This window comes from Myxocyprinus asiaticus, chromosome 1 (assembly GCF_019703515.2).
Source record: "Myxocyprinus asiaticus isolate MX2 ecotype Aquarium Trade chromosome 1, UBuf_Myxa_2, whole genome shotgun sequence".
In the NCBI taxonomy this organism is placed as follows: Eukaryota; Metazoa; Chordata; class Actinopteri; order Cypriniformes; family Catostomidae; genus Myxocyprinus; species Myxocyprinus asiaticus.
Genome location: NC_059344.1, coordinates 25101597 through 25118944, shown reverse-complemented (window position 1 = coordinate 25118944; position 17348 = coordinate 25101597). Strand labels below are relative to the sequence as shown.

The following is a 17348-nucleotide window of genomic DNA, read 5'->3' as shown; positions in this document are numbered from 1 at the left end:
CCATTGAAGAGACTGTACCTCTATCCTTTACAGCCTTGATGTTATTTCAGTCACAAATTAAAGATGGCACTACTGTAAATAAGGTCCAGTAATTCCTTATTATAAATATTATAAAAAGGAATTAAAAACATATATATATATCTTTGAAAGAATTAGCCAGCATGAATATTTTCCATTTTTCACAAATATAATTCCCTATCTGTCACTCACTCGACGTTGTGTCGATGTAGTGACACTAGGGGTCACTCTTGGGATCCCCAAATACCTCTGCTTTTTTGAAAAAAGGCCAATGAGAATTGCCGACTGGAATGTGCATGCCACTCCCCCGGACATACGGGTATAAAAGGAGCTGGTATGCAACCACTCATTCAGATTTTCTCTTCGGAGCAGAGCGGTTGTATTCAGTGCACTGAATTCAATTCCCTCCAAAGACGCACCTCAAAACTGCTGGATTTACGGCGAATTTCAGCGGCTTCTCCCCCTCTGCACCCGTGGAGTGCAGAGAACGCCCCTGGGCGCTTTGGCAGAGCGAAAATAAGAGAGTATATTCTAAAAGAGTATATTTGAATTCGCTAAAAAGAACGGCTCACATGGAATGTCTTTTTAAAGATGCCTTTCCGTTTGTGTGTTATTCCTGGTTGCGGTCGTTATCTCTCCGCTTCTGACGGCCACGATCGCTGTCTTACGTGTCTGGGCACTGCCCACGCGGAGACATCGTTCATCATTGCGAGAACATGACCATGGCAACGTTGCGGTCGTGGCTTGCTTTCGTAAGAAAGTTATCAAGCGCAGCATTGGAGAGTGGGCTTGTCCAGTCTGACGCAGAGGCTTCGGCTGGGCTTCCTCCTTCGGGAACGGTAGCCCAGTCTCACGCCAACGCGGAAATGACGGACATGCTTTCCCGGGTGGCCGTGAGCATCGGGCTAGAGTGGAACCCTCCACTCTCCCCTGAACCCTCGTGGCTCAACGATTGATTCCTGGGCTCGGGGCGCCGCCCATGGCCTCGCCCCGCCCCCGTTCCTTTCTTCCCAGAAGTGCATGAGGAGCTGACAAGATCGTGGGAGGCACCTTTTACTGCCCGGTCCCGGTCTTTCAGCTCCCTCGCTCTCACTACCCTCGATGGTGGAGCGGCCAGGGGGTATTCGAAGATCCCCCAGGTGGATAAGGTGCCCGCGGTGCACTTGTGTCCCCAGAGCACCACCACCTGGTGCAGGCACCCAACGCTCCCATCCATGGCCTGTAGGTTTACGTCGTCCCTGACGACTGTGGCTTGCGGTGCCGCTGGACAAGCCGCCTCCGCCCTGCACACCATGGCTCTCCTGCAAGTACACCAAGCCAAGGCACAAAAAGAACTGCACGAGGGTAGTTCTGACCCGGGATTGATGCAGGAACTGCGCTTGGTGACAACCTTGCTCTCCGGGTGATGAAGGTCACGGCGCGGTCTCTCGGGCGGCCGATGTCCACCCTGGTGATCCAGGAGCACCACCTTTGGCTCAACTTGGTCGAGATGGGAGAGGCGGACAAGGCACGGTTCCTTGGCGCCCCCATTTCCCAGGTAGGCCTGTTTGGCAATGCCGTCGAGGACTTTGCCCAGCAGTTCTTGGCGGTGAAGAAGCAGACGGAGGCCTTACAACATATCCTGCCCCAGCGTGACTTATGACCCCGCACCCTGTCTGTTCGTCGCCAAGGGCGTCCTCCTGCAGCAACAACACCGGCTCCGCCGCAGCCCGACCCCGTGGCCCGGCTCCGGCGTGGAGCCCTCCGGAGGAAGCAGACGCCACCCGCCTCGCGGCCAGCCGCTAAGAACATGAGGAAGGCTTCAAAGCGTCCCCGAGATGGGTGACCCAGGGGCGAGGAGACCCACTTCTCTGGGGCTGGTCGACAGACCACTCCATCCCCCGGTGGAGGGCCGGGAGGAGAATCTTTTGTCGCCGTATGCCCAGGAGACACCCAAAAATGTCCGGGGGAGTGGCATGCAAATTCCACTCGCCAATTCTCATTGGCCTTTTTTCAAAAAAGCAGAGGTGTTTGGGGCTCCCAAGAGTGACCCCTAGTGTTACTACATCTACACAACGTCTCGTTCCCTCCATCAGGGAATGGAGGTTACGAAAGTAACCAGGACATTCTCTGTTCAGAGGACTTTAAAGGAACAATTCACCCATAAATGATAATTTACTCACCCCCATGTTGTTCCAGACTGCAAAGACCTTTCTTCATGGAACACAAAAGGGGATGTTAGTCAGAATGTCAGTGACCATTCACTTTCATAACATCTTTTTTTCCATATAATGCAAGTGAATGGTGACTGACATTCTGACAAACGTCTCATTTTGTGTTCTACAAAATAAATAAAGTCAAAGGGATATGGAACAACATGAGCGTGAGTTAACTATGACAGAGTTATCATTTTGGGGAAAACTATCCCTTTAAATAAAGTTATCACAAAAACAATACATTAGAAGTATAAGAACCGAAGTGGAGTTTTAGTTACTGAGTCCCTTCTGAGGCTGTGAGTACCCTGTGCTAAGGGGATGTAGTTAGTGATGTGTGTTGTCAGCTGGAGACAGATAGATCAGAGAGAAAAGCCAAACAATGGCCAAATCAATCAATCAGCCCTCACTGCTGCCCACACACTACCAATGATAATAAGTCACATGACACAATTCCTGAAGGCCCAACCAATGAAGCCAGCGAAGGTGAGTCAACACAGAGAAACTGATTAGTGTGCAGCATTAGAGTGCAGTGTGGCACTGGAGATTATCATAACTGTCTAACCTTGAAGGCGTACTTGCGGCTGATGTGGTCCTCTGGTCCCACAGGAGAAATGACATAGCTGGGCAGAGGAATGCTGCCCAGAACTGTTTCTTCTCGACTGTCTGCAGAGGAACAGGAGAGAAAACTACTGCATGATGGTCAAGAGTGCATGATTGTCAAGAGTAAAGTGCACATGTTAGGTGAAAATGTCTGAAAAGAGTTAGATTACAATTGTACAGCAGTGTAAGTAGTTGGTTTCGTTATATTGCCAGCACTCTTAAAAAGACTGATAGAAAGTAACTAATACTCCACTTTGTCTGCCGACATTAAGATGGTATAACAAATAATTAAACACTAAATTATTAAAACAGGATTACTTAGACTACATTAACACAATTAGTGTTTGGGATTGACAACCATATTTACTTACAGGTGTGAGTCTTCAAATGTCCCATTCATATAGCAGCATACAGTAGCAGTTCGAATGTACTCTACATACTCAACCGTATTCTAACAGCTGTAACCATAGTGACAGTGACTAAATGATGGTGACATCAATAACAATGATATGTCTTATCACAACTGTCGCCGCATTATTAAATAATGAGTCCAATCGAGGTGCGAGTTCATCCATCAGATGATAATTTACCGACAGCAGCTGCTTTTTAACCGCATGCAGAGTGCATCTTTTGTGTCGCGCCCATGAGTGGCTGAATCTTCTGATGACACGTAGCTTATTTCTTCATCTCGGTGTGTTAACAAAACCCCACATGAAACACACGAGACATTCGCATGTACAGTGCAGTGGGTCTTTTACTGTACATGAAGTAACTAACAACTAGTTGTCCAGTGTGGTTCCGTTCACACAGCACAGGTCTGCCGAGAATGCAGTTGTGAGACCTGAAAACTTGCGGGTGTCTGTTCGGTTATAGGATGCGGTTGTCACACCTGTAAATAATCGTCCATTGTGTGAACATAACTGTATTAAGCACTCAGAACAGGTCTGACAACCGTATTCTACTGCTGTATGAACGTGGCCATTATTATTATTATTATTATTAATATTTGTATTAATATTATTTTTATTATTATTAATACTTAAAGTGATCCTTCACCAGAAAATGAAAATTCTCTCATCATTTACTCATGTGAAAATTTTTAATAGGATTTCTCAGCTCTGTAGGTCCATACAGGGCTCCAGACTACAAAAATTACTTAGGAGCCACTGGCTCCTAAACTGAAACATTAAGGAGCCAAATGGCTGTTTTTAGTCACCAAATCATATAATTTGTTCAGAAACAAGATAGAAAGCAGAAGGAAGATAGCTGATAACCCATTTATCGAAGGTTTAATAAACCGTATTTATTGTTGAGAAGATAAATTTGCATTCCCTTTCATCTCATAAATGTTCACACCCCTTTCAGAATTTATACAAATATAAGAGATAAAATATTTATTTTATTTAGTACTGCTCTTCAGAATCTACATTACAGATATTTACATAAAGTATAGTATGCATGTATTAAATATATATAGTATGTAATTATTAAAAGTCCCTTATTGTGCACCACTTTATTTTCTTCTGGTAATTATTGATTGGGATTGGAGTTGCACAATAAACTGCACCTGGGATTTCATTAAATATATATATATTTATATATATATATATATATATATATATCAATTGTTTTAAAATATTGCCCAGACACAGATCCTACAAGAGTGCAAATTTAATGAAATCCCAGATGCAGTTTATTGTGCAACTCCAATCCCAATCAATAATTACCAGAAGAAAATAAAGTGGTGCACAATACGGGACTTTTATTTATAAAAAAGCACAAAATACACATGGGACTCTTATTTTGAAATGTATGCGCTCCCAGTTGTGAGCTCACTGACAGCTGATTTGCTGAGAAAGTGACTCTGATTCAAACTGCTAACCTGAGCTCTTGAGTTCAAACACTCAGTTCTTTTTGGGTGATTCATGAAAAAGACCCGGTTCAAAGGAGTCATTTGGTCACGACTCTCTCGCGCTGGGTTTGTTGTGCGCAGTGCAGCGAGCTCGTCATCACAACAGAATGGGTGAAAAGCAGTGCAAGACGCACTGTTGTGCGCTCTAAAATGTATTCAATAACTCAAAAGATTATATCTGACGAAACCGCACAGGAACGCACACGACTGTCACCAGTGGCGACTAGATTTTTAATTATTGTCGCAATCAATTATTTTTGGTCACATTTGTGACCATTTTAGTCGCATTCTGGAGCCCTGTTCATACAATGCAAGCTCCAGAATTAACATACTGTATGGGCAACATAAAAGTACTTCAGATGACTGGTGGTTAAATCCATATCTTCATTAGCGATATGATAGGTGGGTGAGACACCAATATTTAACATCAATATTTAAGTCCTTTTTTACTATCAATTCTCCTCCCTGTTCAGTCAATCTCCAATTTCACTTTTACATTCTCTTTCTTCTGATTTTGGCGATTCACATTTTTCATGCATATCACCCCCTACTGGGCAGGGAGAAGAATTTATGATAAAAAAATGACTTACATTTTGATCTGTTTCTCACCCACACCTATCATATCACGTCTGAATGCATGGACTAAACCACTGGAGTATTATGGATTACTTTTATGCTGCCTTTATGTAATATTTGGAGCCTCAAAATTTTGGCACCCATTCACTTGCATTGTGAGGACCTACAGAGCTGAACAGGGCCAGTCAACCCATTCGGAGACATAGGTGAGTACCTAGGGTGGCATCGCTTTGGGGGCATCAATCTACCGAGCCAATAAGTATGGGTCCAATCTGTGTCAAACAAAATGCAAATTGTGCGTTCCGATAACGTGTTGTGGCACCCTCCACAGAACTAATAGGCTGTGTACTAAATGTCTTACTACCATACTACTCTTACTGTTTCTGTTATATCTGTGTTTGGCAAAAACAGTGAGAGTAGTATGGATAGTATGCCATTGTGAACATGGCCATAGACTCACGAGCACGGGGTTCGTGAATCGGAGTGATGCCAGATGCGTGAAATAATCACTCTTCTCAATTAATTTGTCTAACGTGTGGGCTGAATCGTGGGCTCAAACATCTTAGACCACTTGACTTGGTTTACCTGCATTTTACATTAAGTTTATTTCTATATCTAATGATACCCATTTTTGATGCCAACTTAAGAAACTATAACATGCACTTGCATATTTCTTCCCAACATTGTTATAATTAATGTTTTGTTAGTTTGAGTTTATACACATTGGCATGTATTTAATTATGCATAAATCTTTTTGTGTGTGTGTGTAAAAATGTATACATAACTCTCTAATAAATTTTTGTCGGGGGTGGGGGGAAGGGGACTGGAGGGTCTCGTGTAGTGTGCCAAATTGTGTAGGACCGGCACTGGAGCTGAGATATTCTTTTAAAAATCTTCATTGTTTTCTGAAGAATAAAGAAAGCCATACACATCTGGGATGCCAGGAGTTTGAGTAAATCATGAGAGAATTTAAATTTTTGGGTGAACTACAGTGCTACAACAACCAATATATGTGCAAGCAACAGACAGAAAAAGAGGAAATGAGAAACCTCTTATTGCTTATTAAATTATATGTACTCCATGAAATGGGCCATTTCCTTCAGCATGGACTCAAAGTGTTTAACTTACAAACAAAATTACAATGCAATAAAGTGAGACACTTGTGACTGCTTTAGATAATTGCAGCTAATAGTACTTGAGCTGAGTATTATAACTCACCTTTATAATAAAACAGGCAGTAATCAGACAACACAAACCACTTGCGCTTCCACAGTCTCATGCCCGAGCTGTCCTGAGGGTAGAAGAACAATATCAGTTCAGCTTTGTCCATTTTCAGTGGAATACAGAGAGAGAGAAAAAATAATAAAAAAATAAATTAAAGACATTTCTGTGATGGGCCTGTGTTAAACATGGAGAACTCCATAAGCTTGGGCTCCTTCATATGGTTTAACGTCCTGGTTACTTTCATAACCTCCATTCCCTGATGGAGGGAACGAGATGTTGTGTCGATGTAGTGACACTAGGGGTCACTCTTGGGAGCCCCAAACACCTCTGCTTTTTTGAAAAAAGGCCAATGAGAATTGGCGAGTGGAATTTGCATGCCACTCCCCCGGATATACAGGTATAAAAGGAGCTGGTATGCAACCACTCATTCAGGTTTTGTGCTGAGGAGCCGAGACAAGGTCCCGGCCATTTCAGCGGGTAGTTCAGCATTGTGGCAAGAGGGATACAACGTCTCGTTCCCTCCATCAGGGAACAGAGGTTACGAAAGTAACCAAGACGTTCCCTATCTGTCACTCACTCGACGTTGTGTCGATGTAGTGACACTAGCGGTCCCTATAAAAAACGGCACAACTAGCTGAACTGTGTTACGTTGACTAGCGGTGCGAGACGGGCAGACTTTTGTGTGCCTCGTAGCCAGCGCATCAGGCTGTCATGTAACCTCCCCCAACGCTGCTATGAGTGCCAAACGGTCCTTCAGGAACAAGTCGACTGCTCAACAAATAGGTACAGGCTAGCCTAGCCGAGGCCTCTTTTCCCTCTTTTTTCTCCCCAAAAAGAGTGGAATTTTGTTAACGGACTGGGATCCGCGAGTGTCCACGTCGGGGGGGGTGTCACTCCCAAGGGGAAGACACCGCGGAGACCACACCCCGCCCAGAGAAAAGGGGGGGGGGGTACATAATATGGAAATACATCACATGATCTTACCGAGTCTTGTCAGAAGTATGTCATGTGGAGAGTCGCATGGTAGGTCCTAGCCAAGGGGGGAGGAGTTTCTACAAAAATGGCGACCAGAGCAGAGGGCCCTACCAAGAGGGAAATTATTTTATGGAAGATATAACACATGGGGTTACCTATACGGAACCACCGCATGCGGAGCACCTACCTCAGTACAGGGCCTTACCAGCGCACTTACTGAGCCGGCAGCGTGTTTCTCCACAAACTCGACTGCCACAGGGCTAAGGAGGAAGTCATCCAGGGATCACAGTCTGTGAACACTACTGTGAGTCAAAAGCGCACGTCTTCCCCTCAAGGGAGGGGAAAGGCGCTGTGTGCAAGTGGTACACCCGGCCAGCTGTCCCGGAACTTACCTGCTTGTGCCTGCCACTACACGGGACGAAACCGACTCAACCCGGAGATTGTAGAACCTCACAACGGTGTTGGGTGTCGCCCAGCCTGCTGCTCTGCAGATGTCTGCCAAAGAGGCGCCACTGGCCAGGGCCCAGGAGGCCGACACATTCCTGGTAGAGTGGGCTCGTAACCCTGCAGGGGGTGTCACATCCTTAGCTTGATATGCCATAGTGATGGCGTCAATGACCCAGTGGGCGATCCTCTGTTTGGAGACAGCGCTTTCTTTCCGCTGTCCACCAAAGCAGACAAAGAGCTGCTCGGAGCTTCTAAAGCTCTGCGTGCAATCCAAATAGATGCGTAAACCTTGCACCGGACACAGCAACGCCAAGGTTGGGTCTGCCTCCTCCTGGAGGCAGCGCTTGCAGGTTCACCACCTGATCCCTAAAAAGGGTCGTGGGAACCTTGGGCAAATAGCCTGGTCGGGGTCTCAGGATCACGAGAGAGAAACCCGGACCAAACTCCAGGCACGATTCGCTGACAGAGAACGCTGCAGGTCCCCTACCCTCTTGATGGAAGTGAGCTCAGTCAGGAGGGCAGTCTTCAAGAAGAGTGCCTTAAGCTCAGCTGACTGCAAAGGCTCAAAAGGGGCTCTCTGTAGACCCTGCAGGAGTACAGAGAGGTCCCACGGGGGAACGAGGCGTGGTCTAGAGGGGTTCAACCTCCTAGCACCTCTCAGGAAACTGATGATCAAGTCGTGCTTCCCCAAGTACTTACCATCTACTGCATCATGATGAGCCAAAATAGCGGCTACATACACCATTAAGGTGTATCGAACTCACCGGGGGGGCTGTCGCGAGGAGCGTGAGATCCAAGAACCATGTCTGGGTGGGCCAGTAGGATGCTACTAGGATGACCTGCTCCCCATCCTCCCTGACCTTGCACAGGGTCTGTGCAAGTAGGCTCACTGGGGGAAATGCATATTTGCGTAGTCCAGGGGGCCAGCTGTGTGCCAACGCATCTATACCGAGAGGTGCCTCGGTCAGGGTGTACCAAAGCGGGCAGTGGGAGGATTCCCGGGAAGCAAACAGGTCTACCTGTGCTTGACTGAATCGACTCCAAATCAGCTGGACCACCTGAGGGTGGAGTCTCCACTCTCCCCTGAGGGTAAACTGACATGACAGCGCGTCCACTGTGGTGTTGAGGTCGCCCGGGATGTGAGTGGCTTGTAGCGACTTGAAGCGCTGCTGACTCCAGAGGAGGAGACGGCGGGTGAGTTGTGACATGCAATGGGAGCGTAGAATGCCTTGGCGGTTGATGTAAGCTACCGTCACTGTGTTGTTCGTCTGGACCAACACGTACTTGCCCTGGATCAACGGCCGAAACCTCCGCACGGCGAGCAGTACTGCCAACAACTCTAGGCAGTTGGTGTGCCAATGCAGCCTCGGGCCAGTCCAAGAACCGGCGGCTGTGTGCCTGTTGCATATGGCGCCCCAGCCTGTCTTGGAGGCATCTGATGTAACCACGACGCGTCTGGAGACCTGCTCTAGGGGAACCCCTGCCCGTAGAAATGCCAGGTCAGTCCAAGGGCTGAAGAGGTGGCGACAAATCGGCGTGATGGCCACGCGATGTGTCCCACGGCGCCATGCCCATCTTGGGACTCGAGTCTGAAGCCAGTGCTGAAGCGGTCTCATATGCATCAACCCGAGCAGTGTAGCCATTGCTGAGGATGCCATATGCCCCAGGAGCCTCTGAAAAAGTTTCAGTGGAACTGCTGTCCTCCGTCTGAACGCCTTCAGACAGTTCAGCACCGACTGAGTGTGTTTGTTCGTGAGATGCGCTGTCATCGAGACCGAGTCCAACTCCAGACCAAGAAAAGAGATGCTTTGAAGAGGGGAGAGCTTGCTCTTTTCCCAGTTGACCCGAAGCCCCAGTCGGCTGAGGTGTCGAAGCACGAGGTCCCTGGGTGCACATAGCAACTCTCGAGAGTGAACTAAGATCAGCCAGTCGTCAAGATAGTTGAGAATGCGGATGCCCACTTCGCGTAGCCGAGTCGGAGGTCCGGGTCAGCCATCGCGACGGGTTGGAAAGCGCGAGCCACGCATCCAAACTCCGGGCGAGGGGGACCAAGGGGATAATCGTGTCGGATGTACCGGCGGGTGGGGCCTCGCGGCGGGGCGGAGCTCGAGGTGCCACATCGAGGGGACTGGAGCCCCGTGGCTGTGCTGAGTCGAGGGACATATAAGCACTTACCTGGCTCCTGCCGCCCACCATGAGATTGGCTGAGGAGGGGGGAGGAGGAGTCTCGTCCCTGAGGTCCATCGGCACTAATCCCGTGGGGGGGTATTCGTGCCACAACTGGGCGCCCAGGGGCAGGGGGTCCGCCGCTGGAGTGCCAACCCTGCCAAAAAGGAACGGTGGATGGCAGTCATGATGACGGCCATGCACACCAGACATGTGACCCAGGAAACAAGGAAACTGCTTTTTGCTGAACCTTTGGGTACCGCAGCCTCTGGGGCATGCGGCGAAAAAAGAAACAAAAGATTCTGCTCCCGGCCTTCCACCGGGGGATGGAGTGGTCTGTGCACCAACTCCAGAGAGATGGGTCTCCTTGCCCAGACAGGATGAGCCCACTCTCCAATGCTGCGCTCGATAACTCATCATCTTCCGGGGCGCCAGACGAGATGTCGAACCCGCCCTGAGATGAGCTGGCGATCTCTTCCGAGCACGTGATCAGGGCAAGCGAGCGTGCTGGGGAATGGGAGGTCTGTGGAGGGATACCTGGCGGAGGTGGTCCCATTGAGGTCCCCAAATCGCCCTCAGTGCTAACCGGCAAGGCCTCATACCCGTAGGTAGAAGGACCGTGGCGGGGAGCCGCTGGGGTGGCTTGCTTTCTTACGAATGCAAGCCGCGACCACAATGTTGCCATGGTCATGTTCTCACAATGAGGACATGACCCATCCACGAACGATGTCTCCGCGTGGGCAGCGCCCAGACATGTAAGACAGCAATCGTGGCCATCGGAAGCAGAGAGATAGCGACTGCAACCAGGAATAACACACAAACGGAAAGTCATCTTTAAAAAGACATTCCGTGTATGCCACTATTTTATGAATAGAAAATATACTCTTTTCAGAATATACTCTTTTTTTGCACTGGCGAAGCGCCCAGGGGCGTTCTCTGCACTGCACAGGCACAGAGGGGGAGAAGCCGCTGAAATGCACCATCAAATCCAGCAGTCTTTAGCGAGGTGAGTTTTTCTAGGGGAATTGTATTCAGTGCACTGAATGCAACTGCTCGGCTCCGAAGAGAAAATCTGCATGAGTGGTTGCATACCAGCTCCTTTTATACCTGTATGTCCGGGGGAGTGGCATGCAAATTCCACTCACCAATTCTCATTGGCCTTTTTTCAAAAAAGCAGAGGTGTTTGGGGCTCCCAAGAGTGACCCCTAGTGTCACTACATCGACACAACGTTGAGTGAGTGACAGATAGGGAACAAAAGTTTTGATTGGTTTGTACAATCACAGCATACACTCACACAAATGTTAGAGAACGCAACAGGTAAGCACTGGAGTTGTATAATATCTTCTAAAAATCTTCTAACAACCAGCACACCAATGAAGCAACCAATACAGCCTCTAGCAACCAATGAAAATGGTGTTTTATTTGAGGCCTATCTGTTCAAGCTTAATGTTTATTTAATGTGCTGTACTGAATAACATGTTCCATGCTGTGTTAACGTACCTTTGACAAATTTACTGAATTCATTGCCTGTAGGATCTAAGTTAATTAAAAAAGGCCTCATTAGGATCTAATTAAGACATAAACACCACTCATTTCTGATCCCAATACAATCAGACTCTACTTACTCGCACCAGGATTTTATTTTTGAGGGCCGCACCTGTTTGTAGAGCCATCCTCTCACCACCACTGGGACATTAGGGTTCCTTTTGATGGAATGGTCACGCTTGCCAAAGCAATGCACCTTCCCACTGGTTTTTAAACTCTGTGGTATACCAAACATAAGAAAATAAGAAAACAGCAAGTTTGTTTAGATACTCTAACATATATATTCATGGTTAAGATATGTCCAAAGAGTACACAGCAATGAACTAGACTCTATTAAATAGGACTCATTCTTGCATTCAGAAACAGGTAGACGAAGCACAATGGATTGAAGATGTGTTTTTAAAAGTTGAACTACATTTAACTTGAGATGTCATCTTATGAAATGCAGCATTCATGATGCAAGACACTGAAAAAAACAGCTAGATATCTGTCTAATGCACATGTACATAGACAAAGAATTTAAAACAGGGTCATATGAGAAGAGTATGTTCTGTATGAGAACATGTTCTGTAAGACTCTAAAATGTCCACTTTAGAGCTTCTAGAATAAAAAAACGTCATAATATACATCAACATTTTCAGAGAATAATTGAGGATAGCTAATATCAGCCTTCATTTATGAGAAAACTGTATTATAGAGTTTCCCTAAAGATTCAACAGTTGCAGTTTCTGTATGAGACATACCTTTTAAATCAAAGAAATGACTGAAGAAAATATAAAACTAGAATACTAATATGATCATTACTCCTGGCCCTTGTGTATTACATCAGAACAGAATAAAAGACATTTCTGTTTTGATAGATGTCTATAAAAAAAAAACAAGAATGTGAAGACAAAATGCTTTATAAGAAAGAACAAATGCTGGGCAATGATTGTTGCCCACTGGGAGCCTGGTTCCTTCCCAGAAGAGTGTTTGTGCAGAGACAAGGGCCTTTGGGACTGATCGATTTGTGAAGCTCATATGATGCTGACACAGTGCTGCCTTTGACAGACCAGCATCACAATCTACCACACCGTGACACAACCAGTGTGTTTCAAGTCAGGTCATTAACACACGAATCATACGGGGAGCAACACAGAAGGTGATCACCGTTCTCTCTCTGCATTCCCATTTCTAAAGTAGAACTGAGGAAAGCACAGCCAAAGGGCTGTAACTGAACTGGCATGAGACCAAAGGGACCAATGAGTCTCAGCCAAAATTAATGTACCTCTATAAATGACCTGGGTGATTGAGTTCCAGGGTCAAGGCCTGTCTTAGTGAAGCCTAGAGGTCTGCACGGGCATTAAGTTGAAGCCTGAACCTGGCTCGTAAATGAGACCCTGTGACCTGGCCCAACTCAACCGTTGCTGTCATCTTTTAAGACCAAGCCCAAAAGCTTAAATTTTTTTTTTATTTTCTCTCAGAGTGAGTAGACTCAGATGCACAAATTCTGATAATGATGATTTTATAATGTTTTTGCTCAGGGGGTCAGGAGCTGGTTAGCAAGTCCCTGTTAGCCACTGCTGGTAGATGATGGAAGTCTGGAACTACAACCTTTGATGTCATAAAGCATGTCTCTAAATTACAGCCATGCAATGAATGAAATAAAAAAATTTCCAGGAAACATTTCAAACAAAAATATTTCATTAAATTTCAATTAGTGATAGGCATTTTGGTCATTTTGTCTACTCGAGTACTCTGACTAATTACTCGAGGGGCGATTACATGTTCATAACTGTATATATAATAACATGTCTGACAAACATCTATGGCTGCTGCATTGTGCCTTGTTGTTCCAGTGTATCGCCTATTCATTATTATAGGCTGTTATAAAATAATATGTTACAAAATGTACAAAAGATTCAAAATATAATGCATCATATTTTATCATTGTGTGAAGATTCCCTGTCCAACTCTGAAAGAATTTGCCCAACGCACGTCTGTCTGTTCTTCCATCAGGTTACCGTAGTAATCTTAGTAAGCACACACCAGTTTTTTTAGTGACTGTCTGAACCGTCTATTTTCAAATAACAGGAGATGCCATAACCACTGCATTTTTAATATGCGTGTTAAACTGAAGTTCAGTTTGAAGACGCTTCATTCTGTTCCATTTAGCTCTGTCTAGCTGTTTGAAACAATCGCCTGCTGTATATGCATTGCTTCAGCGCGTTGAGTCCACTGCCACACGCGCCTGGTGTGTGTGTGTCCCCAAATGTTCGCTCTTGTGAGGAAAGCCGCAATGCTCTGTATTGTTGTTGCTGTGATTCATGAAGTGTTCCATTCAACTCGGAGAGTCCGAATTTCCACCTTTCAACTGGGGAAAGTGCAACGGAATGACACTTTATATTGGACATCTAACTTGGAAACTCGTGCAGAAATCTTCAACTCCTATATCATTGAGATGCAGATGCATGTTATTTCACGCAGGGCAGGGAGGTTTACGGTCAGTGACAAACATTTACTTTTATTAAATAATATCCATTAACGAGTCAAAGTTCTTACATGAAATGACAATAAAATGTGTTTAGCAAACATTACGCAGAGACAGGTGTTCAAAACACAGTTCTCTATCTGTCACTCATTCTACATTGTGATGATGAAGTGACACTAGGGGTCACTCTTGGGAGCCCCAAATACCTCTGCTTTTTTGAAAAAAGGCCAATGAGAATTGGCGAGTGGAATTTGCATGCCACTCCCCCGGACATACAGGTATATAAGGAGCTGGTATGCAACCACTCATTCAGATTTTCTCTTCGGAGCCGAGCGGTTGTATTCAGTGCACTGAATTCAATTCCCTCCAAAGACGCACCTCAAAACTGCTGGATTTATGGTGCATTTCAGCAGCTTCTCCCCCTCTGCACCCGTGGAGTGCAGAGAACGCCCCTGGGCGCTTCGGCAGAGCGAAAATAAGAGAGTATATTCTAAAAGTGTATATTTTCATTCACAAAAAGAGTGGCACACACGGAACATCTTTTTAAAGATGCCTTTCCGTTTGTGTGTTATTCCTGGTTGCGGTCGTTATCGCTCCACTTCTGACGGCCACGATCGCTGTCTTACGTGTCTTGGCCCACGCAGAGACATAATTCGTGGATGAGTCATATCCTCATTGCTCGAACATGACCATGGGAACGTTGGGGTTGCGGCTTGCTTTCGTAAGACTGCACCAGTCCTTCTACCTATTGTTTTGAGGCCACGTCGGTTAGCACTGGGGGCGATTTGGGGACATCAATGGGACCACCTCCACCAGGTATCCTCTCACGGACCTCCCATTCCCCAGCACGCTCACTTGCCCCAATCGGACTCACTCATGAGACCGTCGGCTCGTCTCAGCGCAAGTTCGACTTCTCGTTCGGAGCTCAGGAAGACAATGAGTTATCGTGCGCAGCATCGGAGAGCGGGCTCATCCAGTCTAACGCAGAGGCTTCGGCTGGGCTTCCTCCTTCGGGAACGGTAGCCCAGTCTCACGCCGATGTGGAAATGACGGACATGCTTTCCTGGGCGGCCGCGAGCATCGGGCTAGAGTGGAACCCTCCACTCTCCCCTGAACCCTCGCAGCTTGAAGATTGGTTCCTGGGCTCAGGGCGCTGCCCATGGCCACGCCCCGCCCCTGTTCCTTTCTTCCCGGAAGTGCATGAGGAGCTGACAAGATCGTGGGAGGCACCTTTTACTGCCCGGTCCCGGTCTTTCAGCTCCCCCGCTCTCACTACCCTCGATGGTGGAGTGGTCAGGGGTATTCGGTGATCCCCCAGGTGGATAAGGCGCTCGTGGTGCACTTGTGTCCACAGAGCGCCACCACCTGGCATGGGTGCCCGAAGCTCCCGTCCAGGGCCTGTAGGTTTACGTCGTCCCTGACGACTGTGGCCTGTGGTGCCGCTGGACAAGCCGCCTCCGCCCTACACGCCATGGCTCTCCTGTAAGTACACCAAGCCAAGGTGCTAAAAGAACTGTCATCGTACCGAAGAAAGGTGGTGGGTTGCGACCAATCCTGGACCTGCGAGTACTGAACCGGGCTTTGCACAGACTCCCGTCCAAGATGCTGATGCAAAAACCACTCTAATGAGTGTCCAGCATCAAGATTGGTTCACGGCAGTAGACCTGAAGGATGTGTACTGCCACGTCTTGGTCTTACCTCGACACAGGCCCTTCCTGCGGTTTGCCTTCGAAGGCCAGGTGTACCAGTACAAGGTCCTCCCCTTCAGCCTGTCCTTGTCCCCTCACATCTTCACGAAGGTCACAGAGGCAGCCCTTGCCCCACTAAGGGAAGTGGACGTCCACTTCCTCAACTATCTCAACGACTGGCTAATCCTAGCTCACTCTCGAGAGTTGCTGTACACACACAGGGACCTCGTGCTCTGGCACCTCAGCCGACCAGGGCTTTGGGTCAACTGGGAAAAGAGCAAGCTCTCCCCAGTTCAGACCATCTCTTTTCTCAGTTTGGAGTTGGACTCAGTCTCGATGACAGCGTGCCTCACGAACGAGAGCGCGCAGTCGGTGCTGAACTGTCTGAAGGCATTCAGACAAGGACAGTGGTTCCACTGAAACTTTTTCAGGGGCTTCAGACTCGAGTCCCGAGATGGGCACATTGTGTCGCCGCCTCTTCAGTCCTTTGACTGACCTTGCATTTCTATGAGCAGGGTTTCCCCTAGAGCAGGTCTCCAGGCGCGTCGTGGTTACAACAGATGCCTCCAAGATGGGCTGGGGCACTGGATGCAACGGGCACACAGCTGCCGGCTCCTGGACTGGCCCACGGCTGCGTTGGCACATCAACTGCCTAGAGTTGTTGGCAGTACTGCTCACCCTGCGGAGGTTCTGGCTGTTGATCCAGGACAAGCATGTGTTGGTCTGGATGGACAACACAGTGACAGTAGCGTACATGAACCATCAAGGCAGTCTACACTCCCGTTGCATGTCACAGATCGCCCGCCGTCTCCTCCTCTGGAGTCAGCAGCGCCTCAAGTCGCTATGAGCCACTCACATCCTGGGCGACCTCAACACTGCAGCGGATGCGGTTACCCTCAGGGGAGAGTGGAGACTCCACCCTCAGATGGTCCAGCTGATTTGGAGTTGATTCGGTCGAGCACAGGTAGACCTGTTTGCTTCCCGGGAATCCTCCCACTGCCTGCTTTGGTACGCCCTGACCAAGGCACCCCTCAGTATAGATGCGCTGGCACACAGCTGGCCCCCTGGACTACGCAAATATGTGTTTCCCCCAGTGAGCCTACTTGCACAGACCCTGTGCAAGGTCAGCGAGGACGAGGAGCAGTTCATCCTAGTAGCACCCTACTGGCCCACCCAGACGTGGTTCTCAGATCTCACACTCCTCGCGACAGCCCCCCCCCCCCTGAGAAAGAAGGAAGGACCTTCTTTCTCAGGGACATGGCACCATCTGGCACCCGCGAACAGACCTCTGGAATCTCCACGTCTGGCCCCTGGACGGGATGCGGAAGACCTAAGTGGCCTACCACCCGCGGTGGTAGACACAATCAGTCAGGCTAGTGCTCCCTCTACGAGGCACCTGTATGCCTTGAAGTGGCGTCTGTTCGCTAAGTGGTGTTCTTCCAGACACGAAGACCCCCAGAGATGTGCAGTCGGATCAGTGCTTTCCTTCCTGCAGGAGAGGCTGGAGTGGCGGCTGTCCCCCTCCACCTTG

General features: G+C 47.9%; 1 protein-coding gene across 14 annotated transcripts in view; it reads right to left on the bottom strand.

Annotated features, from left to right (window-relative positions):
- LOC127409766 (pleckstrin homology domain-containing family A member 7-like) overlaps positions 1 to 17348 on the bottom strand; it is a 173200-nt gene that overhangs the window by 59653 nt on the left and 96199 nt on the right. For all 14 annotated transcript variants that reach the window (XM_051644855.1, XM_051645058.1, XM_051645613.1 and 11 more), the window contains 3 exons: positions 11772 to 11876; positions 6520 to 6592; positions 2776 to 2876 (listed from right to left, as the gene is read on the bottom strand). In XM_051644855.1, coding sequence (XP_051500815.1) covers positions 2776 to 2876; positions 6520 to 6592; positions 11772 to 11876 — 279 coding nt within the window. The remainder of the gene's footprint in view (positions 1 to 2775; positions 2877 to 6519; positions 6593 to 11771; positions 11877 to 17348) is intronic.